Source organism: Desmodus rotundus, chromosome 2 (assembly GCF_022682495.2).
Source record: "Desmodus rotundus isolate HL8 chromosome 2, HLdesRot8A.1, whole genome shotgun sequence".
Taxonomy (NCBI): domain Eukaryota; kingdom Metazoa; phylum Chordata; class Mammalia; order Chiroptera; family Phyllostomidae; genus Desmodus; species Desmodus rotundus.
Genome location: NC_071388.1, coordinates 198,564,146 through 198,586,844, shown reverse-complemented (window position 1 = coordinate 198,586,844; position 22,699 = coordinate 198,564,146). Strand labels below are relative to the sequence as shown.

Sequence of the window (22,699 nt, the reverse complement as noted above, 5' to 3'; positions counted from 1 at the left end):
ACGGGGTTTTAAGAGATGAATGACAGGTTCTTGTCCTTGTGCAGTTTCGCGGTTCACGTGGAGGAGGCAGACGCGTTAAGTTTGTCTAGAATGAAACACAGTGGTGTCAGGGTGTGCTGAGAATTGGGCTTTGTGGCAACTCCTTGGAGGAGTACGAAACGTCAGAAAGGTGTATAGAAGGAACCATTGAGCTACATCTGAAAGGCAGGTGGGGGCTGGACTGGGTGATGTTCCCAGCAAAGGCAGAGACAGTCACTGTGGGGGATCAACTCTAAGGAGCTTCCTATCGCCCAAGCACAGGGCTCTAACTTCCTTCCCAGTCTGTTCCCAGAGGCAGGCCTTGCATTGAGTAATGGCTATTTATAGCGTAGGCCTTTTTCCTTCCCATCCTGCGGTAAGGTGGCGTTGGTGCCCCCTTGTGGAAGTAAGGAGCAGTCATGAACCTGTCTTACTGAGCAGACTGGGGCCAGGGAAGCCTGGGTCTGCTTCTCCATCACGGTTTACTTAGCGTTTGTTTATTGCACATCAGAATCTTCTTGCACTTTATTTAAAAGGACTTAAAGCTCTCCCTGCTGAGTTAGACATTCTTGCTTCTTCAGAAACCACTGCTTTTACTCTCACCATTTAATATAACTTGCATTTATATTATGGACACCTTCTTTGTTTTTGTTTGTTTTTAAATATGCTTGGGCTAAAGGCTGCATTGAACTAATTGCTAATAGCTTTGGGTATTACTGACATCTCTGCACACACGTACACACACAGCAGACTCTTTAAATATGGAGCGAAAGGAACCTAAATGGAAAACCAAAGTGTCAAGCACAGGTGGCCCGTGGAAGGATCTTTGTGACTTCACAGGAGCATGCTAGAACAAGGTCGTTGCTCCTTTGCTCCCGACACAAACGAGGTGAACCATCCCCGCGTCTCCTGAAGATCATTTTCCTTCAGAATCAGGAGTTCTAGGTCAGGCCTCCTTCCTCTTCACCTCTGTACTGTTAGCACCTAGCCTGACCCCTGGCCCGTAAATACAGACGCCGATTTTAACTTCGGCTCTTCTTTAACCACGATCACAAACGAATGCACAACATTTCTAAAATCTCAAGAGAAATTAAGCACTTCCCTTTGATAGCATTGCCTGGGAGAACGTGTTCCTTTATCTAGACTGGGATTCAATCAGCTCAGCGGTTGAAACCACACAGCTGCCGACCTTGTGCTGAACAAAATCCCTCACTGGTCGTCAGGTACGTCAGTTATTAGCAAAAATAGGGAAGCTCATTAACAATTTAATGCAGCTTGTTTGGATGAGTAAAATTTTCTGAAGCATGGGGCTGAAAGAGAATAGGCATAAAAGAATTTCTTGATGAAAAGTTCGGTGATCCCTACCTGGAGGGTTGCTAACGTCTCTTCTGGTCTCTGATTTTTAACTTGTTTTCTGTTTTAATTTTTACTGAGGAGAAAGGATTAGGAAGTACAAAGGGGTATTGTGAAAAATTGCTTTTTAAAATCTTTTAAGAAGTCCTTTGACTTTTCCTTCCACCTGACCCAGCAGCTGCCTTTGCCCTCACGTGACCTCAGCCCTGAGTTTCTTCCTTGTTCTGTGACTTCACAGGCAAGATCGACAACCTGCTCTCCCCAGACCTCATTGACGGCGTGCTCACCAGAATGGTCCTGGTCAATGCCCTGTATTTTAAGGGTTTGTGGAAATCACGGTTTCGGCCTGAGAACACAAAGAAGCGTCCGTTTGTGGCAGCTGACGGGAAGGCCTATCAAGTGCCGATGCTCGCCCAGCTCTCTCTGTTCCGGAGCGGTAAGTCCACGCGTGCGGGGCCGCGTTCTGCAGGGAGTGCCGCTGCAGAGCAGCCCGTGGGTGCTTTCACTGCGTTCAAGAGCAACCTGCCTTCTGTCTTGCTTTTTGAAAGAGCAAGGGAGGGGAGGGCAGGAATTAAAAAAAAATAGCTCAGGGTAGTCTTCATATTATTTGTGAAGGTCATGTATGAACATATAGGCTTTTTAGGTTGAAAATTTAAAGAGAAAAGGGCAATTTGCAAAGTTAGTGTACATGGGCATTAAACGTATAACAGCATTATCAACTCATCATTGACTATCTTACATTACCAAGTGAAAAATAAGCAAAAATTAACACTGGCTGGTATGGCTTAGTGGATTGAGTGCCAGCCTATGAACCAAAGAGTCGCTGGTTCAATTCCCAGTCAGGGCACATGCCTGGGTTGCAGGCCAGGTCCCCGGTGCAGGGCTCTGAGAGGCAGCCACACATTGATGTTTCTCTCCCTCTCTTTCTCCCTCCCTTCCCTTCTCTCTAAAAATAAATAAATAAAACCTTTTTTTAAAGAAAGCAAAAATTAGATTTCCGTTTATCAAGTCGGCAAAAATTATGAAGATGGAGAAAGCCCCAGTGGTGGCTGTGGGTGGGGAATGTGGGTGCCCCTGAGGACTGTTGGTGGCAGGGAGTGGTGGTCCAGAGGACTTTCTAGGGCCCTTACCCCCACAGTCCCACACCGAGGAATCGATGCTCTGAAGACAGTCACACACTAGCAAACAGGTGGCAGCCAGATACATACGTATAGTGGAACACATTTGATAGTTAGATTTAGTTTTAGATAAAGATTATAATACATGTGTTCGATTTCAGACAACAAGTTACAGAACAACAGATGCTAATTCATCTCATTTAAGTAAAATACTTGCTATATATTCATACATCTGTAGAGATGTGTGTTGGAGGGTGTTCAATTAAATGTTAACGGGGTAGTTTTTCTATATTTCAATTAGAAATTTTCAAAAACATGTATTCATTTTGCAATCAGGAAATATGCACGACCCATCTCTGCTGTCATTGCTACACCACAGATCACGGAGTCTGGTGATTGCTTTTTAAACCTGGTTTTATTGAAGCGTCTGTGGTCCAATTGAAGTTACTCTGCTTTTTACTTTATGAGTTAGCCTTGATGTCTCCAACCCGGGCCTGGACCTGTGGGTCCCAAGTATTTCCTTTGCATACTCAGCATTTATTAGCTTCAAACATTGGCCAACCTCTCACCAGCTGCCCTGTTCCTTTAATTACAGAATGACTCACGAGAGGGTCCCTTTCCCTCTCGAGTTGTCATTCTTTGACCTTCGCAGTAAAATTTTGCCATTCACTCAATAATTTTTTTTCAAAAGATAATATATATTTAAAAACCCTGCAGAAACCTATCGTGAGAAGCAACCGAGAATAACAAAAGGCTCTTCCGCCCCGAAGTCGATGTCGGCAGAATGCCAGCGTGGCCCCAGCACAGACCCAGAGCGAAGCCATTTCATTCTATCTTTGCACACGCTCTGCATTCTAACAACACTGAAAGCAAGGGGGGCTCACGTACAGTACGCTTTTATTGCTGAAAAAATGACAAGTAAGTTAGTAGTCAAAGATGAAAAGGCAAGGAATTCTACAGGCATTCCCATGGAAGATTCCCATGATTGCGTCCCCAGCAATGGCTGTCAACACGCTTTTCCTGAGTATAAAGGGGTGCCCTGAGAGGAGGCTATACCTCCCAGAGCATTTCAGTTCACAACTGCTTTGTCTAAGGACACGCGTGTGTGTTTTACAGAAAGTGGTTTACAAATCCATTCCTGTTATCAGAAGTTCATGCTCTATCTGGCTTCCATGCTGGACCTCTTCCCTGATCTGTGCCCTCCCCTCTCCACCCTGTCCTGAGCCCCAGGGGGCTACACCCGTGGGCTCCTTTGTCCCCTGGCTTCCTGTTGGATTGGCTAGTGTGGCGAACCAGCAGGTGACAGGGATAAGGGAGGAGAGAGGGGTTAGGCCCCTGACTTCCCTGCCCTCTCAAGCAGTCACCAGGGCCTTGCATCTCTCCACCAAGGTCCTACTTAGCTTCTGCCATCAGGGCACAACCAAAAGCTCTGGGTCACCTCACCTGCCCTCACCCCTCCCAGCCTAAGGCCAGTCAGGGTGGCCCACTGCTTGTAGCTCAGGGTGCTGCCCTTAATGGTTCCTCTGTGCTTTGTGCATGCTTTATAAGTAGTCCCTTCATCAAACTGCTTTTCACGGAGAGACGGGCTGGTTAAGGGGGCGGACGGACAGTGGAAGAGGAGGGGAAACCCTTCTCACTTCTGTCCCATAAAATAGAAATGCTTTGAGGAAAGAAATTTTTCCACTTAAAAAGCCTGAAAATCTGTTTTTCAGTAGAAGTATATTTCATGCTTATTGCAAAATCCTCAAATACAACATAGATAAGGCAGAAAGTAAATGTCCCCTTATTATTCCATTTGCATCATCAAAACCCTTGCTACGTGCTAGGTATCACATTTGAGACCTTTTCTATGGGTGTGTAAAATACGCCTAAGATACGTTTTTGCATGCACAGGATTACAGTGTCATTGCTGTTCTGTCACCTGCTTTATTCATTAGACGGTGTGTCTTGTAAAATCTTTAATGTCAATTCCTGTGGGTCTGCGTGATCCTTTGATCAGCTGCCTTCTGTTCCATGGTGTAAATGCATCCTAACACCCTGGGGGCGGCCTTGACTTTTCCCTGTAACAAACAGCACGACGGTGCCCCCGCTCGTACACAAACGGGTAGGCACCTGTGTCAGGGCTTCTAAAGGTAATGTCCTTGGATAGAATCGCTGAGTCAAAGTAGTTACAAACGTTTTGTCTTTATGGTTATGAATTTAGATGTAGAGTTTTTTTTTTTAAAAAAGACCACAGAGAATTCCAGAAATACATATGTATGTTTGCGTGTATGTCAGTGGGTTTCCAGATTCCGCTCTCCTCCGAGCTTCCCCCTCGGACCTACCTGTTTATTTTACTTCTCTGTTTGGTTGTCCAGGAAGCTCTAGCTCCACAGAGAAACGCATTGTTGCCCTCAGCCACCTAATTCTCTGCCCAGTGCTCAGCTCAGCACAGGGCACCAGCAGTTGCTTAAACCATCCGCCCTCCCCGCCCACTCCCCGCAAACTCCCTCTGCTCCAGCCTGAAGATAGGCTACAGGCAGTGGAGCTGTCTCTTGTGTTTTTTAAATGTGTGTTTAGTATCTACTGAAGTGTAGCTGGAACAGTTCCTTAGGAACTCAGGAAATCCATTCAGTTACTTGTAGTAGAAAGTAATTAGAGGAACGTTCATAGTAACTCTTTAATGTATAGGTCTGGCCCTGGCTGATGTGGCTCAGTGGACTGAGTGCCAGCCTGCAAATCAAAAGGCCACTGGTTTGATTCCCAGTCAGGGCACATGCCTGGATTGCGGGCCAGGTGCCCAGCTGAGGGTGTGTGAGAGGCAACCGACCGATGTATCTCTCACGTGTCACATGTTTCTCTCCCTCTCTTTCTCCCTCCTTTCCCCATATATCTATAGGGTCCAACAGAAGTAATGCCTGCTTGAGTGTGATTGGTAACATAATTATATGGGTGTAATATTTTATAGTTTTAATTTGAACATTTCACCCAAAATGTCATATGCCATGCTTGAGGGTGATACTGTTATGTTATAGGAGTACATGCTTATGATTTTGTAATAAAAAAGCGGTGTAATTTTTGCCACACCCTGTATTCTCTCTGACTTTACAGGCTGACAATCTTAGCATTTCATCGAGCCCGGTCACTACTTCCTCCCTTATAAGACTTAAAATAGGAATTGGGGTATTTTAGGGAGCTTTCCAGAAAAGCTGGCTCAGCCCAAAAGCACCACTGACAGAAAGTTCTAACTCTGCTCTACATTTTTAATATTTGATTCTCTGCCTTTTATTTCTCATTCAAGGTTTGGTTGATCACCATTCATCTAAGAGCAAAGGCTGCTTGCTTTTCCCCTTTTCGCGTCTTCCCTTCCCGTCAGAGTGAATGAGCCTGCTGCATTCACATTGCTGTGTGCTCTAAATTACCCTCATTAAAGTGCACTCTGCTGCCTCCCACAAGACACAGAATGCAGGGCCTCCATCAAGACGCTTTGAAGGGAGTCAGTCTGGCACTCTGACAAGCTCCCCACCTGGAGGCCAGCTTCCCAAAACCTCTTTCCTCCTGTGCTACATTCTGCCCAGGAGCTGTGTTCACCTGCAGCTCATGGGGTTTCTCTTGGTGGATGGACTCTGGGTTTCAATGGTTTGAGCAGTGACCGAATACTCAAGAAGCGAAGTATTTCACCAAGTTCCTGACATCCATAGGTGAAAGCCACACCTGTGGCTCCTGTGCCGATGCATGTTCTCACTTAGTTTTCACAGCTTTGTAACGTAGGTACTGTTAGCCCACGGTAGAGATACATAAACTCAGACCTGGAGGGGAGGAATTTGCCCAAGTCCCCACGATAGAGTGTGTGTCAGAGCAGGATTTGAATCCAGGTTTTTATAAGTCCAGGTCTTGTGTCTTTGACCTCTGCACTTGCCTTCCATAAGACGACACTGTGAAAGATGACACAGTTCTTTAGTGACCAAGTGGAAGGGGAAGACAGGGGTTATTTCGTCTCCTGGCTCCTCAAGCCACCAAGTAAAGATAAGCGGAGGCGGGTATGTTCTGAGGCATCCTAGCTGACATTTTCCATCAGCTCCTGAGATCAGAGGCAGACGTGGGCCAGGGAGAAATGAATCACTGGGCAGATGAGAGCGACTGGATGCCAAGGTTAGTTAATGATGTCTCCAGTCGAGTCAGGATTAACTGGAGGAAGCAGAGGCTGTCTCCCCCCTCGAACACCCTCAGCTCATAAGTTTTTATTATTCATGACCCCAATCCTTATCTGAACATTAAACACTTCGGGAAGTGGTTAATGACTGCCTCCAGGTTCTCATTTCATGCCCTAGAGTAATCATTTATAACTACTTCCCAAGTTTCATAGTTTCTAAAAATTAGCTCTGCCAGAGTAGGGACCTAATGTTTTCTTTGAGGATTAAAAGGCTTATTAGGAAGTAATTTTTTTTCTCACTTTCCATTGATTTTTCCATTTCTGCTGAGACCGTTTTGTGGTGCGGGGCAGAAGTAGGGATGAAGGGTTCTATGTTCTTTCATAAGGGAATCGGCAGTGTCATCCCGTAGTGTCAACGTTCTAATTGCTTCGCCATTTTCATCATATTTTATAGCTGAAAGTGTTTGTTAAGTAACAAAGACAAAGTTCGCTGTCTCTCTCCCTCCCCACCCCCATCTGTGGGGGCCTGGCTTATTGATGTTACCTGTCTCAGGTGCAGTGTTGGCAAAGGTCGTCATCCCCAAAGAAAAGACTGCGAAAATCATGAGAGATATTGCTTTTTCTTTTCTCTCTTCCTTAAATATGGTGTCATTCTAGGTCACTGAGAGGAGGAGGAGGAGGAAGAGGGGCTCCGGGGGTACCCACGACAGGCCAGGCCTTGCTAAGTCCCTCATATATGTTTTTCTCATTTACTCATCTCAACAGCCCTATTAGGGACAGACTGTTAGCATCTCCCATACCTCCATCCTCTATACTGGGAGGTGCCCAGAGGTTAAATAACCATACCAAGGTCACCAGGTTCTTCTTAAAAAGTTTGATGTGTGTTTAATAAAACTTTTCAGAAATCTCTCATAAGTCTAGAAATGCTGGTTTTCCATTTATCTCATTCAGTTTTGTAATTCGGTCATTATAAGCTGAACGTAAAGATTTCATGGGATCCTAAGGAGCTAGGATTGTCTCTGGACCCCATCCCCATGAGCTGTGCTGCTCAGTTGCTAAATGTCTTGAATATTTTACATGGGATAAAAGGGCTCTAAGATCCAGTTAGTTTGGGAAACCTGGGGATAACTAGAGTTACACAGCTTTCATTCAGAATATCTCAGAGCCTTTATAATATTGATATTGCATTTTCTACGGTAAGAATCAAGGATCCAGTACTTCCTAGATTTACTGGGATATGGAACCCGGTTTGTCCACAGAGAATCTTGCAAGTTGTGTGTTCTCTAGACAACATTTTGACAAATGTTGGTTTAAATCATTCTTGGGTTTTTATGAGTCAAAACAGGTACCATAAAGTATCTAAGAGCCTTAATGATAGTTAATGGAATGAATGGCGAGTGAGTAGTCAGCATAGTGAAGTAGGAAGATGGTCTTTGGCATTAGATACAGTGAGCCTGAGTCCTGGAGCTCCACTTCTTAGCCGTGTGTCCGTTGGCAAGTTACATAATTTCTCTAATTGTAGCTTCGCCGACAGTAGTGTAGACTACTTCTGCCTCCCTCGTGGAGCACTGGAGATTCAAAACGTTTTGAAGTGGTTGGTATGGGCCTGGCACAGAGTAGGCCCTAAACAGTGGAAGCTGCTTATATCCCCTCCCTCCCTCCTCTTCTGCATGCATCCATGGGCTTGGCCAAAGAATCCTTCTAAGGCAGCTCAAATTCATCCCTTTATTCCAATGGTAAGGGTAACTTCTCACAAAGCATTGTATGCTAAGTGCCTTATGATCTAGTTAAATTCTTCTCAGCAGAATTCATGTAATCTTAGTGCTGCCCAAAGGCATATTGTCACAACATGTCGAAACTGAAGAAAGGGAATTCTTAACCAGGGGAGGAAGAAATAATTGTCCTTACCCTTGTCTCCGAAGGATGCTAATTTTAGAAAAGGGAAGTTCTCAAACTGCATCGCTCTCTTCCCTCTGAAGCTACCCTGGTGATCAGCAATCACTCACACCACGTCCAGCATTCGTGAAGGACACACTGAACCTGCCTCTGATTTCTTTAGGGTCGGCGAGCACCCCCAGTGGCCTGTGGTACAACTTCATCGAGCTGCCCTACCACGGAGAAAGCATCAGCATGCTGATTGCGCTGCCAAGCGAGAGCTCCACCCCGCTCTCCGCCATCATCCCTCACATCAACACCAAGACCATCGACAGCTGGACCAGCATGATGGTGCCCAAGAGGGTGCAGGTCGTCCTGCCCAAGTAAGTGGCTCCTTCCCCTAAAGGAGAGAACAACAGAAGTACTCAGTCCTTGGTACTGACTGCGTCCGATACCAGACAACATGAGGCTAAAATCGGACCTGCCACGAAGCCTGTTTTGTGGTACAGAAACCGCAGGGTAGGAATACAAGGCCGTGCTTCTGAAAAGGTTCGTTGTCATCCCTGAGCCTCTGTGTTGTCCCCGCGGCAGGCTAACGACTGTGGAGGAGAGGGCAGCCGGCCTCGGAGCCACCACAAGCCCACAAGCTCGTAACACGCCTCATCCTGTCCAAAGACTGAAAAACCCGTGCATGCCATCTTATTAGTGTGATGGAATTACAATAAAGTGTAGTCCTGTTCTGTTTTTTGATAAGGAGCTTCACTGCAGTGACTTAAGTTTTAGCTGCAAGTGGCTGAAGGCCAAGGTCCAAAAGCTAGGAAATACAGTCAAACTTCAGTTCTGGAACGCCTCCCGTCTCGAAAAATTGGGTTCTCAAACAGCCTTCCAGAACGAATTGAGTTCAAGAACCGAGGTTCCACTATCTTTTGAAACAACAAGGCAGAATTCGTACATTAGTGGCTAGGGAAGTTTTTCTCTCATACCCCGAAAGTATAAGATAGGTGGAATTTGAGCTGTTAAGACCTGAATCCAAGGGAAAAATAATCTCAGATTCTATCCGAATCCTAATTTCTAACAGGTCAGATCACGCTTTGCCCAGACCGGTGAAGGACCCCTTTTTATACACTTTCTAACGTTAGTTCCTGGCCCGTCTCCAGGGCTTTTTTAACCACCCAGACCTCAGTGGTGTGGAGGTGGTACCTTCCGGTTCTAACAGCTTTTCATTTCCAGTCACTGCGTTAAGGAATCAGAGGAGCACAATGATAATAAGTATCAGTAATCCTCCCCACATTATTTTTTTGTTAAAAAATAAGCCTTCACATAGGTAGTGCTTGATATCATTGAGTCAGATGCTGACATTGCAGGTAAATTACCGTTATGATGGTAAATCACCATTCCAGCCCATCTGTGATGAGAATCTGTTCACCTGTCCTGTTGCTCTCCCACAGGATGTGATCAAATCTGGTAAAACATCCTTTGATGATACATGTAGTAGCTGACATACGTATGGCTAGAAGGCCACATACCCACGAATCCTCTCTTACACCCACATGCAATACCACGGCAAATATTTCTAATGCTTCCTCTCATTTTAACAGTAAGATGCTTTCAGGGTCCCACCATGGACTAGCGGGAAGGTACCTCCTCTCTTTTGACCATCCCCTGAAGAGCCCCAGTAAGGATGGTGGCTCTTACTGCAGCCAAGGTGATGGCTCTTTGGTTGGACACGGGGAAGAACTGTAGACATTGCAGAGTGCAGACACTTGTCAACACCCCGCGTCTCTCCGCCAGCACAAGAGAAGGTGCTTCTGTGGAGCCTGGAATAGGGAGCCTGTTCCACCTGAGGGTGCGAGGCCCCTACTTGCTGTCACTGCATGGGCTACTAAAGCCAGCTCAGGGTTTGAGGGGTGACTCGTTCTCTGCTTAGCCTGGGATCAAAGTTTACAACACAGTTCAGGTTGGCGCTCGGGGCTTGCTTAAAAAAGTATCTGCGAACATTTTCCACTGGCACTGATCGTATCAGTTATGGTCTAGTGATTTCCCCTGTTTTCTGCCCTCACGCCAGGTTCACAGCTACAGCACAGACGGATCTGAAGGAGCCGCTGAAAGTTCTTGGCGTCACCGAGATGTTCGATCCATCAAAGGCAAATTTTGCAAAAATAACACGTACGTTCCATTTAAAACTTATTCTTCAAGTTGAAGACTGTGTTGCAAACTGAGCCTCTGACTTGTTCAGAAAGAAAAAGACACACTTAGGAATGCGTTGTCCTAAAACTCTCCCTGGTGTAATTGGACGTGGCATTCAGTGATGCGATTGAGCCATAATCATTTAAATCAGCACGTCAGTCATCCCTGCATTTCATGTGGATGTTTCCTGTGAAACCCAAGCGACTCTACACAGTTGAAGAAGCATTTTGTGCAGTGTCCCCAGTACCTCAGAATGTGGCTCTTCATTAGGTATTAGGGTTGTTGTTTTTTTTTTTTTCAAATACACATTTTCTCTGTGTTTGAAAAATCAAAATAGTTTCAGCTCTCAAATACCAATTCCCACCAAATAGTAGGCATACTCAGTATTCATATATGTATTTTGTCATTTCATGCCCATGAATCTAACATAATATAAATTCAAAGGAGTCTGATTAGAATTTGTTTTTGCCAAAACACCTAGGACCCAGCTGGTATGATAGCCCTTCTTTTGCCGACATAGGTAACTTTTCCTGGGGCTATGTTTGGATGGTCACACCTTTGTCTTTTTAATTTGGAGCATAACAACTTCCCAAAGAAAAGTCATGGCTTAAACATTATTCACTCCATTTTGTATTTTTCCCCTTGAGTGAGAAGGAGTTAGTTCATCCACAGCCTCAGTGGCCTGCCAGTGAACACCTGAGTGCTCGTCCTGGGAATGAACTTGACCCCCCTGGTGAAATTGCAGCTCCATGGATATTCCGATAGTCTCCTCCTGTTAGCCAAACGCTCCTCCCCCTTTGTTCGGTGGCATTAACCAAACGCTCCTCCCCGTTCCTTCTGTGGGGTTTGCATCCCCCGGGAACTTGTTTGAAATGCACGGTGTTGGATCTGACCCAGACCTAGTGAATCCAAATCTTCACTTTACCAAACTCTTCGGCCCAACAACATTTGAGAAGCACTTTTTTATTTTTTTATTTATTTTTTTTTTGAGAAGCACTGTTTTAAGCTGCACTTTCTCCTCCAGGGTTATCCTGTGCAGCCTAAATGCTACACGCTGTCCCCAGGGAGTTCACAGGTGTTCAAAATTCTCCTGAGACGTTCTGTTTAACCCTGCAGGTGACTCAGGCCCTGCAAAGGTGTCTCTCTCTCACTGTCGGTCGTGTTAGAGCCGGGCCTCAATGTGGACGATTTAAAACCAGATGACGAATGCGGGGTGGAGAACATACAACACAATGGACAGTGGATGGGTTATAGAATTGTGCACCTGAAAACTATATAATTTTATTAACTCATATCACCCCAGTAAATTCAAAAAGTGAAATAAAATAAAATAAAACCAGACGACACAGAAAGCCCTGTTTCCTTTTGCATTCAGACCCCTGTCTAGTCAAGGCTGACATTGACCTCCATTTGCACTGTCCCTGAAAGCTGCACCCGGTGGGTCTTGCTGGGATGGATTTGCTGAGAGGGAAAATGAATTCACCAGAAGGTTCCAGCGGCAAAACTGTGTTTCTGAGTCTGGCCCTCAAACAGTCTAAACTCTCCTCACACTTGACCCTCTTCTCTCACTAACGTGCCTGTGGGGTGTGTGGCTTTTGTAAACAGCCAGCATTTACTCTGCCACTAACTAGCTGTGTGATCTGAGGGCAGATTTTTTTTTAACACTCTGGGCCTCAGTTTTCCCTTCTATAAATACCATCTGAAATCCTTCCTGGCTCTGACATTATCTAAGTGAAAAATAATGTTGCCTTGCTGCTTCTGGAAAGCTGGGCTTCCTATTCAAAGCTCTGCTCTCTTTTTTTTTTTTTAATAAAATTCTTAATGGTCAGAGTTGAATCACTTGAGGCACTAACATTTTTGGAGTCTGGGACTCCCTCCTCGTAAGTGACATCACAGTTCACGGAGCAGATGCTGCAGGGACAGTCATCCTACAGCCTTTAATCGCGAGACTGGAAGAGGTCACTTCTCTGACTGCTTTTGAGAATTGGAATTTGCCATGGCTGAGGTTCCTTTTCCAGAGAAACAGATGGTCTGCATATCAAACAAATGCTGTTTTTGTCTTATTTTCTGGAAACAGGGTCAGAAAACCTTCATATTTCTCACATCTTGCAAAAAGCGAAAATCGAAGTCAGTGAAGATGGAACCAAAGCTTCAGCAGTAACGAGTAAGCGGGGAGCTGCAGCAGGGCTGGCTCTGGGGCTGGATCTGGGGCGGGGGGTAAGCTCACCACCGACTTCCAGTCAGGCCCTGTGGTGACTGTAAGAGACAGTGGGGACATGAGACAGATGCAGGACCCGTGTCCATGAAGCTCAGAGTCTGTTTGATGAAGGGAGAGAAATTCCTGTAGGACAAGAATGGACAAACTTCTGTAAAGAGCGAAACTATGTGTTTTCTGCTCTGTGGGCCGTAGTGTCCCCAGAGCAGCTCTCATCTTCGCCATTGTAGTGACTAAACAGTGCAGATGATACAAGCAAATGGGCGTGGCCGTTTATATAGAACTTGCTGGGAGCAGGATCTGACCCCTGCACTTGGCCTGGCACTGCAGTCTGCTGAACCTTGCTCTCAGAAGGGCAGAGCGGACTCTGGCTTCTTACTGGCAGAACAGGCCGATCTTCAGATTGAAACATAAAATGACAGCACTTGCTACTAGGAAGATAGTCCATCAGGTTCATCCAGGACAACGGGAAGCATGAGCCCGCAGCTGCTGAATCGCAGCGGGATTGCTCTGCAGCCTTTGTTGGTAGTTTGAACATCCACATCTGCTTTCTCCCTGACAGCTTCTATAATGGAGAAAACAGAACAATCTTAGGCTGTCTTTTTTCTGCACCCTAATTACCCACATGAGATTGCCTGAACAGATAGGACCAAGCTCTGCCAGCTCATGAAGTGAATAATATCTCAGCTACACTTGTAACTGGGTCAAATATTTCTGGTCATTAAAAGGTACACCCACAATAGATACTTGATTGCCTTTCTAAAATAAACTTTAATATTCCTTTAAAATAGCATTTAAAACACAGACCTAGAATAAGAGGGCTTGGAATTTTTAAGATGCCTCTTGTCTTTTCTAGGTTATAAGTGACACTTAAATTTTGCCAAAGGTATTGACCAATTTTGCCGACTAGCTACATAATTTGCAGGTCCCTACACAAAATGAAAATGTTCATCCCCTTGTTCAAAACCAATTAATAATTTCAAGGCAGCAACAATGGATCACTAAACCAAGCGTGGGGTCCTTGAGAGCGTGGGGCCGTGTGTAACCGCCCGGGTCACATCCACACGAAGCCCAGGCCTACTACATTCATCTTCTCGGGCTGCCATAACAGACTGGGTGCCTGAGCAACAGAAATGTACTTCCCACACTTCTGGAGGCTGAAGTCCAAGATCAAGGTGTTGGCAGGGTGTCTTCAGTCATCTCTCTTTGGCTTGCAGTGGCCACCTCTCACTGTGTTCTCCTATGGCCTCTTCTCTGTGTGCATACATCCCTGGTCTCCTTCTGTTTTATTGGCTATGGGCCCCGCCTTCATGACCTCATTTAAATAAATACCTCCTTCAAGGCCCTCTGTCCCAATACAGTCACATGGGGGATCAGGGCTTAAACATACAAATTTGGAGGGGATGCAGTCTAGTCTACAACACCTGCTAACTACTGAGATGTTTTTGTAACCCCGGGTTGAGTGCTTTGCCCCAGCACAGCCGCAGATGTTTCCCGTGGAACATCAAGCCCGAGTCATTAATGCCTTCTGGGCTGGGAACAAGAGGAGCGGGTCACCGCAGCAAGCATGGGGCAGGTATGCCTGGCACCACCCTCCTGCAAGGCATTCTCGCAGGCTTATTAAAATCAAGCCACTGTCGGTAAACATGGCAGAGTAAGCATGTCTAAGACCATAAACTGAAGAAGTTTGCTTTCTCCTTCCAATGCCTACACCAGATGAGCTGAACGACACAGTTGGTCCCAGATGAGGGGTCTCTGTCGCCACTGGGAGGGAAACCTAGATCATCCTAGACAAAAGGCACAGTCTCAGTGGCTGAGCACGAAGCTGGGCCCTGATTCACCGAAGGGATTTGGAGAGGCTGAGGGGCCCAGCTGCCGTCTGCAGGAAGGCGGATGGAACAAGTAAAACACAGCCAATGCTGACAGTGAATATGCACTGGGTGTTCATGAACTGGCAAACACCGTGCTGAGAGCTGTGATATGTCCGTGTCATTTAATCCTCATAAAAACCCAACCAGGGCTAAGTCCTGGTATTGAAGAAGATGGAGCTTGCGTAGATGAAATGAGATGGTAACTGTGCAGGGCTTGGCCCACGGTGGGTGTTCAGTAAATGGTGACCGGTGGGCCTGCTGTCAGGTGTGTCGTCAAACATCAGCATCAAGGACCCATCCAGCCAGCTGCCTTGCTGGCCGCACGTTGGACGTACAGCATGCTTCCTTTTCTTCCCACAGCTGCGATTCTAATTGCAAGGTCATCTCCTCCCTGGTTCATAGTGGACAGACCTTTTCTATTTTTCATCCGACATAATCCTACAGGTAAGCGATTCTCCCCGTCCACTGGTCACAGGCTGTAAGAGTTCAGAAAGGTAGATCGCCACGGGGATTCAATCCAAGGGCACTGCTTTCCCTCTCTCTCCCACGTGGCAGCTGTCGCAAACACCTCAAACAGTAGAAGCACACACCTTGGAGAGAGACGAAAACCAGGCTCTTTACAAAGGGTAATGGAACCGTTTAAACAAGGACAAGATTTTATGTTTGTGTTGTTTTGTTTTGTTTTTAACATAGAGAGAGCTCTGCAACCCTTTGGGGCACTTTCAACATCTATTGATTTTTTTTAAATAAATGCAGTAAATTGTATGAGAAGCCAGATGTCATCAACCTTTGTAAGCCCACTCTCTGGTTGTGACTTGAGATTTGTTCATTCAGTTGATCTTGGCTCTGTGAGTCATTGGTTCAAACTGTAGCTCCATCTTTAAGGATAAGAGTAGCTCCTACCCCTTAGTACAATTTTGAAGAATAAATAAGATTGTCTTTGTGGAGAGGTTGGCTTCATGTTGGTACAGAGTAGAAACTAATACATTTTACTGTTTACTCTGTTTTGAAATGAACACTGTCAGGTACTTCCTTATCCTTATGTCTCACTGCATGCTTAATGCCATCATCAGTGTGCACCTGAACCAAACAGCCCACTACGGGAGCCTACAGACACATGTGGCTCTTTCCCTTTAACTTCCAGTTAATTTACATGAAATATAGTTAAACATTCCATTTCCTAGTCACACGGGCCACATTTCAAGGGCTCATTAGCCTCCTGTGACTAGCAGCTCCCATATTGGACCATGAAGATAGAAACTACTTCCATCACTGCAGAAAGTTCTATTGAGAGCAGTAGGTTCAACTCAGCCCAGAAGCCTCCTTTAAATGTGCCTTTCGTCCTCTATCAAAAACTGTTCTTTATGGTTGTGCCTTGTTTTCCTTGACTGCCGTAGGTGCCTTCTTATTCATGGGGCAGATAAACAAACCCTGAGAAGCAACCCAGAAGAAGCCATGCAAAGCAAAAGCAAACCCAACTTCGCTGTGAAGAGCAGACTCCTGGCCTACGTCTTTCATAGTTCTCTTAAATATTTCATACTTTACTTTCTTTTTCAAAACTAGTTCTTAAGAGTAGAGACTCAACGATGCAAGCGTTTCTATTCTGGGATGTGTTAAAGGGGGGGGAAGGGCAGGACGGCTGGAACACTGTACTGAGAAGTGAAGAGAAAGGCTCCCAAGTGTTTAAAAGATTCCTTAAACTACTGAGCGGTTACTTAGGTAACAACCCTCTTGAGTATTTACTGTCCAGTTCAGGATTTTTGTTTTGTTTTGTTTATATGTATGGCTTTGCAGAAGAAATTTAATCAGTGTGATGAGGGGAAAAGACATTTTACGGTAGCTCTTACATTTCTATGAAAAAATATTATTGGCCTCTTTTAATTTTTTTTTTTTTTTTTTTTTTGGTCTCATCCAAAGTCTCGAAAGCAAGCATTCTTCGGGGGGCGGGGTAGAAGTAGTGAAGTCTCTAGCCGCTGTGTGGTTTCGATGTTGTCGTTGTTGTTTGACATAATGCATGTATTCACTAAAGAAAAGTTTCAAAAACTAATGTCTTTCTAGACAAGGTTTGCTGTTGTGCAGTGTGCCTGTCGCTACTGGTCTGTATTCTTTGGATTTGCCTTTTTTTGTATTTTGTACAAAGTAAAAATAAAGTGTTATGAGTAGTTACAAAAACAAGGTATGTCTCTGCTATTTGAAAATACAACACAAGAAACAGCCTTTTGTAAAGACTTCAGCCTCTTCCAATAAAACTTTGCACGTTGGTGAGCTGCAGGAAACCCAGAGCCCTTGGCTGTTTTCTGCAAACCTGACCGTCAGATACTATTCTCTGCTTCACCCCTTCTCCGCTGGTAGATCACTTCAGAGAAATAACCAGCTCGTTAAACCATCTCTGCTCTCAGCTGCCTGCTCACTCACGCAAGTGAGGGCCAAGTATTATCAGCAAAAGCAGGGTTTTTGTAGCCGAAGCAGAAGGAAGTTCCTGGGAACGAACAGACTTCGAAAATCGGAGTGAATGGTGGATGTGTCATTTTGGTGACAGGCTAGAGAGGTTTTATTTTTTTAAGTGACAAGATTTTTTTTTTTTTGAGAACTCATCACAATTCTAATGTTACCCTTTTTTTATTTGCCTGTTGTTCCCCCTACTAATTTCAAGATTTGGGTAGTCCTTATCAAAATCAGAATGGTTTAAAATATTTTTTTATCAATACTTAAAAACATTTTTTTAAGTCCTCACCTGAGGATATGCTTATTGATTTCAGAGACAGAAGAAGGGGGAGAGAGAGAGAGAGACCTCGGCCAGTTGGCCCCTGTACCTGCCCGGACAGGGGACTAAACCCCCCCACATAGACGCGTGCTCTGACGGGGAATCAAACCCACAACCTCCTTGTGTTTGTGACAACGCTCCAACCCACCCAGCCACTCAGCCAGGGCAACGAGAAACGTGTTATTAACCTCCGAACTCTACTCACCACTCTGAATATATTAAAATTTCACATTCAGCACTCCACCAATTTGCTGTTTGTAATTCTCGCTTGTCAAGCGGGCTGAGCTTTGGTTTGCAACTAAGCATGGATACTTTGATTAACCGTAATAGAGAGGGCACGTGGGGCGTGTTTTCCCTATTTGAGATTAAGTGCCACAGACCACTTGTACTCTAGCAAAGATGCTGGCATCAGTTATTAATGCCTTTTAGAGCTTTGCTGGTTTTCCAGTTTCCTGATCCCATTCCGTTATATTATTTTGCATAGTTTAAAATAGGAATAGTGTTATCAGTAATCTAAGAATTGTGAACTTCATTGATTCATTCATTCATTAAAGCACCTTCTGGGTACCAAGTACTCTTTCTGCCGGTATTAAACTAATGACTAACAGAAAAGGAAAGCAAAGGGACTTAGACCTTGAGCTTAATAAACTGGGATCACAAACCTATTTGCTTCACCAGGAAGCTACAGCTCGTCACATGCCAGGGCACCTCAGCATTGTGCTCCACCGAGAGGATTAACTCTCTGTCCTTCCCCCCACCTCTGGTACCAGACTGTTGGGGGCCACAGGGGGAGGTGCTGGACCATAAAGGCCTGTCAGTCTCACCAGGGGGTGTATACCTATCAAAAGCCCACAAAAGCTTGGGAAGTTGATTGGTACTTTTGAAAAAGTTGATTGGTTCTGCTGGTCCACCCCAAGCCCAAACTAACATAATCCCAGGGAAACAAAGAAGCTCTGTTCTCTCTCTCTCTCTCTCTCTCTCTCTCTCTCTCTCTCTCTCTCTCTCGCCCATGTGACCCACACTTACCCCAGGCACTCACACGTCCTCTCTCCATAGCCATGTGGCCTTAGCAGCTGCACGGCCAGGAGCCACGTGGACTCCGCCACTAGAGCAGCAGGGAAACCAAGCTAAACTACCTGTAAGCTCCCTGGATGGGGACTGAGGCCACTTAGCAGCTGCCTGTGGACTGCAAAGCACTGAGCTTTAATATGAAGCAAAAGCTCTCTGCACACTGGCTTTTGTCTTGGCCTTGCTGAGGACAAGGTTGGACTTTTTCCATGGCTAGACAGAGGGAGACGGGACGTTGGAAACTCAGGGGCCCAGCCCTCCCAGGACAGGGTCCCTTTTATACGAGGTTAATAGTGAAATTACAGATGGGTAGTCGCTTCGACCACCAGAAAGAACAACGCGTTCCTAAGTTTGCAGACATCATCAGGCAGCTATCACACTCTGCACATGCAGGAGCCTTCTTCCTGGGGCCTCACCTTTATCTCTGGGCGGCATCCGGTGTTCTGCGCAATGATCCAAGCCTGAGGCTGCAGAGGGTTAAACAGAGTCCAGCTTCTCCCAGACGCCTTTGCCGATGGAGCCCTAGTGAGTTCCCCCGCGCTGGTGAACGACTGCTACACCCTCCCCCTCCCGTGGGTGCTGAAAGGCTCCGTGGCCTACAGAGAGCCCACTTCCGGAGGCCGAGGAGCGGGAGACGCCACTGCCTCTGACGCTCCGTTTCTTTGGAGATTCCTTCTCCCAAATCAAGGAAAAGGAGGTAGTTGTGGAGAAACTGGCTAAATGCGAAAGCACTGTTTTGCAGTACCAGCTGCATCGTGAGTGGCTGCAGATGCATTTGAGTATTGAAAAGCAAAATGGAAGTGAATGTTTACATTTCTTGGAGATACACCTCCTCCACCTGAAGTTTATAATCCCAGCTACCAAGGGCAAAGAGAAGGGTGGCAGGCCTTGTGCTTTTCCTTCCTAGACAAGAAAAACAACGGCAGGACTAAGAATTGAGTCCCAGTGAGTCATGTTAACCTGAGGGTGGTCCGCTGACCGTTGACTGTATCTGTCTCATTAACTATGTTGCCTACTGCTGAGTGTCTCCGGGCCTTTCCTGACATGTGCTCTTGCTACAGAGAGGATAATATCTGTAACTTGTGTAAAGGAAGGGTCATCAGAAAGCCAGGCAAGCCCCTCCTCCCCTGACTGGAAAGAGCCTTCTCTACCTGTCAGGGACCTCATTACTCACCTCTCCTGCAAAACTCATTGGATCAAAATCATCAGTTTGCTTTGCAATTTTAATGTACGACAGATGTGGTAAAAAAGGCATTCTGTGAGTAATCCAATCATGGAGCTCTTCCTCAACGGAAGGGGGAATAATTTAGTGTTTTTCATTTTCTCCATTGTTTTTCTCCCAGAGATTTTTTCCTGAAACTCTGTGTCTCCGGAGGTTAGGGCGCACTGGCAGGCTGTCGGGTAGACGAAAAGAGCAAACGAGTGCTATTGGAAAGCTGGGCAGCAGCAGCACCAAACAGCTTGCTTTTCTTCTCAGGATTATATGTGCTTGTGATTATCATTTTCGACTGCACAGATTTCCTCCCAGAAGCATCCTTAGTTTGCGAGGTTGGACTCAGCCTAACAACCACTCTTCGTGTTCCAGAGAGAACCGCGGCTTTCCAGTGCTCTGAGAGCCAACCAAAGTTGGGAGACCCTAAACTGTACGTCCCAAGGGACAAAGGTAGGGGGCTTTACAAACTGAGGTTTGGAAAGACAGCCCAGGGGCCAGCTGAGGGGGAAAGAGTGGGCTTAGGGATGCCAACATGGGCAGCATGCTGCCAGCTGAGCACCCTCCGTGGGCATCCCTGCACTGGGGGGAGTTGTGAGCTGGACTGCTGGTGAGAGAAATGGCCACATCTGGCTTTCCAAGCTGAGAAGACGGACACTAAGATATCCTTACCTCTGCCGTCAGTGCCTTTTCTTCCATCGTCGAAAAAGTAGGAGAAAAAAATAGCAAGGAGTGGCCAAAAAAAAAAAAGTCTTTTAAAAGTTTTACCTGTGGAAGCCCTGCCATGTTCCCTCTTTCCAGTAAATAGAAGAGCTGAACACCCAGACCTTAGCATCAGAGGTAAGTCGTCCATACATGCAATTCTCCACTTCACACCTGAGAGGACAGGTGCAGTAGTGGCACACACATTATAGAATATTAGAGCTGGAAGGGGCCTGCAAAAGTCATGCTTCACTGTAATCATATGCCCTATACAAACATACACACAATCTCTCCCGTGTGGGGAGAAAAGCCAGCTTCCCCATTACAGCACTTTGCACACTGCTTAGCTGTGAAGTGGAACTAGAGCACCATCTGGTGGCCAAAAAGTGTACATGCTGAACACCATACACAGCCCCTGCTTCCTTCTTGGGGGTTTAGTTTTCAGTAATACAGCTCACTTTCTCATGATCACGTAAAACAGTTTGAGAGGAATATTCCATACTATATGTATGTATATAATAAAAACTTATGGCCTAAAAACAATAAGGCTTATGTGTTGAGTCTGTAGACATCAATCTTACATTTTTGGCTAAGGAACTTTTTTTGGTGCCATTACATGAGCATTTTGGCCTGAGGGAACTGGAGAGGGAAGCGGTGAGAAAGGGTGTCAGAATCTCAAAGGAAGTGGCGATCATGTCTTTCTCTGATTTCAAGTATCAGTACTTCTGTACCCGCCAACTTCCTGTCACAGCTGTCTTCTCACAGGGGTGTCCAACCTGCAGCCCACGGGCCGTGCGGCCCAGGATGGCTGTGCATAACTTAAACCATGAGATTTTGTTGTGATTACGTGTCACAATGTATGTAATGTGTGGCCCCAGAAAACTCTTCTTCCAGTGTGGCCCAGAGATGCTGAACTTTTGGACACCCCTGGTAGGCATTAGTCAAAGACCCAGTCTTCCAAATGGTCACTGAATGTCCTTGGTGACACACCCTTTGTATCCTTGTAACCCACGCATCCTTCTCGCCCACCCATAAAACTTATGCGGGATTTATTCTCTCAGAGCGACTTAAATAGTTGTCCAGGTTGGCTCTAAGTTTCAAGCTATTTCATACAGAACTGCAAAAGCAAGCTGATTTGTTTTCTACATCCCAGCTCACCATGTGTTCGTGGGTGCTTTTAAAAAGTACGACTTAATTCAGGTACAAAAAACACTTTACTTAGAAATATCACATTCTCCATAAGCAATTATTTGAACTTCTTTACTTGCAAAGTAGATTTATGCACTAGAGCTGGCTTTGTTTTATATGTAGGTCAAAGGCATTCGAGGTTTAGAAGCTTGAAAATCTAAGGGGAAGATACTTGCCCTCCAGCTTTGGAGGTGAAGGCCCCGCAAACTGCCGCGGACAGAAGTTGGGGATTGCAGTATCAGCACTACTCATAGGGGGATGACTGAGCTTGCAACTACTTTAAAAACCTTTGAAAAAAATGTCCCCCGAGAATAAAATGTGGATATTCTACCTAGAACCTGACATTTTGCATATACGGGATGAGTACGTGGTTGTAGGACATTTACCATCTTTTGCTTCCCAGAGACTTTCTGTAATCTCCTTTCTCCTCTTGTATCAATGAGCTACTTACAAATTCACGTTTACTTTTTGTGGACGGCACACAAAATGTGTGGCTTGGCCCACTGTCCACATTCAATGATTAACTCTCAAAAGAAAGGTAAAGTCATGTACACGTACCTACCAATTCAACCAACTACGTAATTCTCACACTTCCCACTCCCATGTCTATGCGTTAGCTGTGATATCTGTACTCTCACAAGCTCCACTTTCCTAACCAGTCTGAGAAAAGATTCAAAAGTCCTTCATCTTCCTTTATAAAGATTTCATGACAAAAGTGCTGTTTATACATTTTACCTTTTCTAGTCTCAACTCCCAATTCTCATTTTTCTTGTTAACTCCTGGGAGTGGCTACTGGTAGACTGAAACTGAAAATTGTTACTGTTGTCAGAAAGTTAAAAAGAAATCGATCAAAGGGAATTTGCAAGTGGATTCATGAATTGAACACAAAGGATTAAAGAACCAGAATGACACACTTAAGATTTGTCCTAAACTGAACTGTTAACACTTTAGAATAGTGCTTGGTGCACAATAGCTATAATTACAGTTATGGAATATTA

At 45.4% G+C, this 22,699-nt stretch overlaps 1 protein-coding gene across 2 annotated transcripts in view; it reads left to right on the top strand.

Moving 5' to 3' along the window:
* SERPINE2 (serpin family E member 2) overlaps nt 1–16,221 on the top strand; it is a 54,577-nt gene extending 38,356 nt beyond the window's left edge. For both annotated transcript variants that reach the window (XM_053919124.2, XM_024563967.4), the window contains exons 4-9: nt 1,610–1,807; nt 8,681–8,879; nt 10,562–10,662; nt 12,761–12,847; nt 15,130–15,213; nt 16,167–16,221. In XM_053919124.2, the coding sequence (XP_053775099.1) occupies nt 1,610–1,807; nt 8,681–8,879; nt 10,562–10,662; nt 12,761–12,847; nt 15,130–15,213; nt 16,167–16,204 (707 nt within the window). In that variant the 3' untranslated portion in view covers nt 16,205–16,221. The remainder of the gene's footprint in view (nt 1–1,609; nt 1,808–8,680; nt 8,880–10,561; nt 10,663–12,760; nt 12,848–15,129; nt 15,214–16,166) is intronic.
* The last annotated feature ends 6,478 nt before the right edge of the window (nt 16,222–22,699 follow it).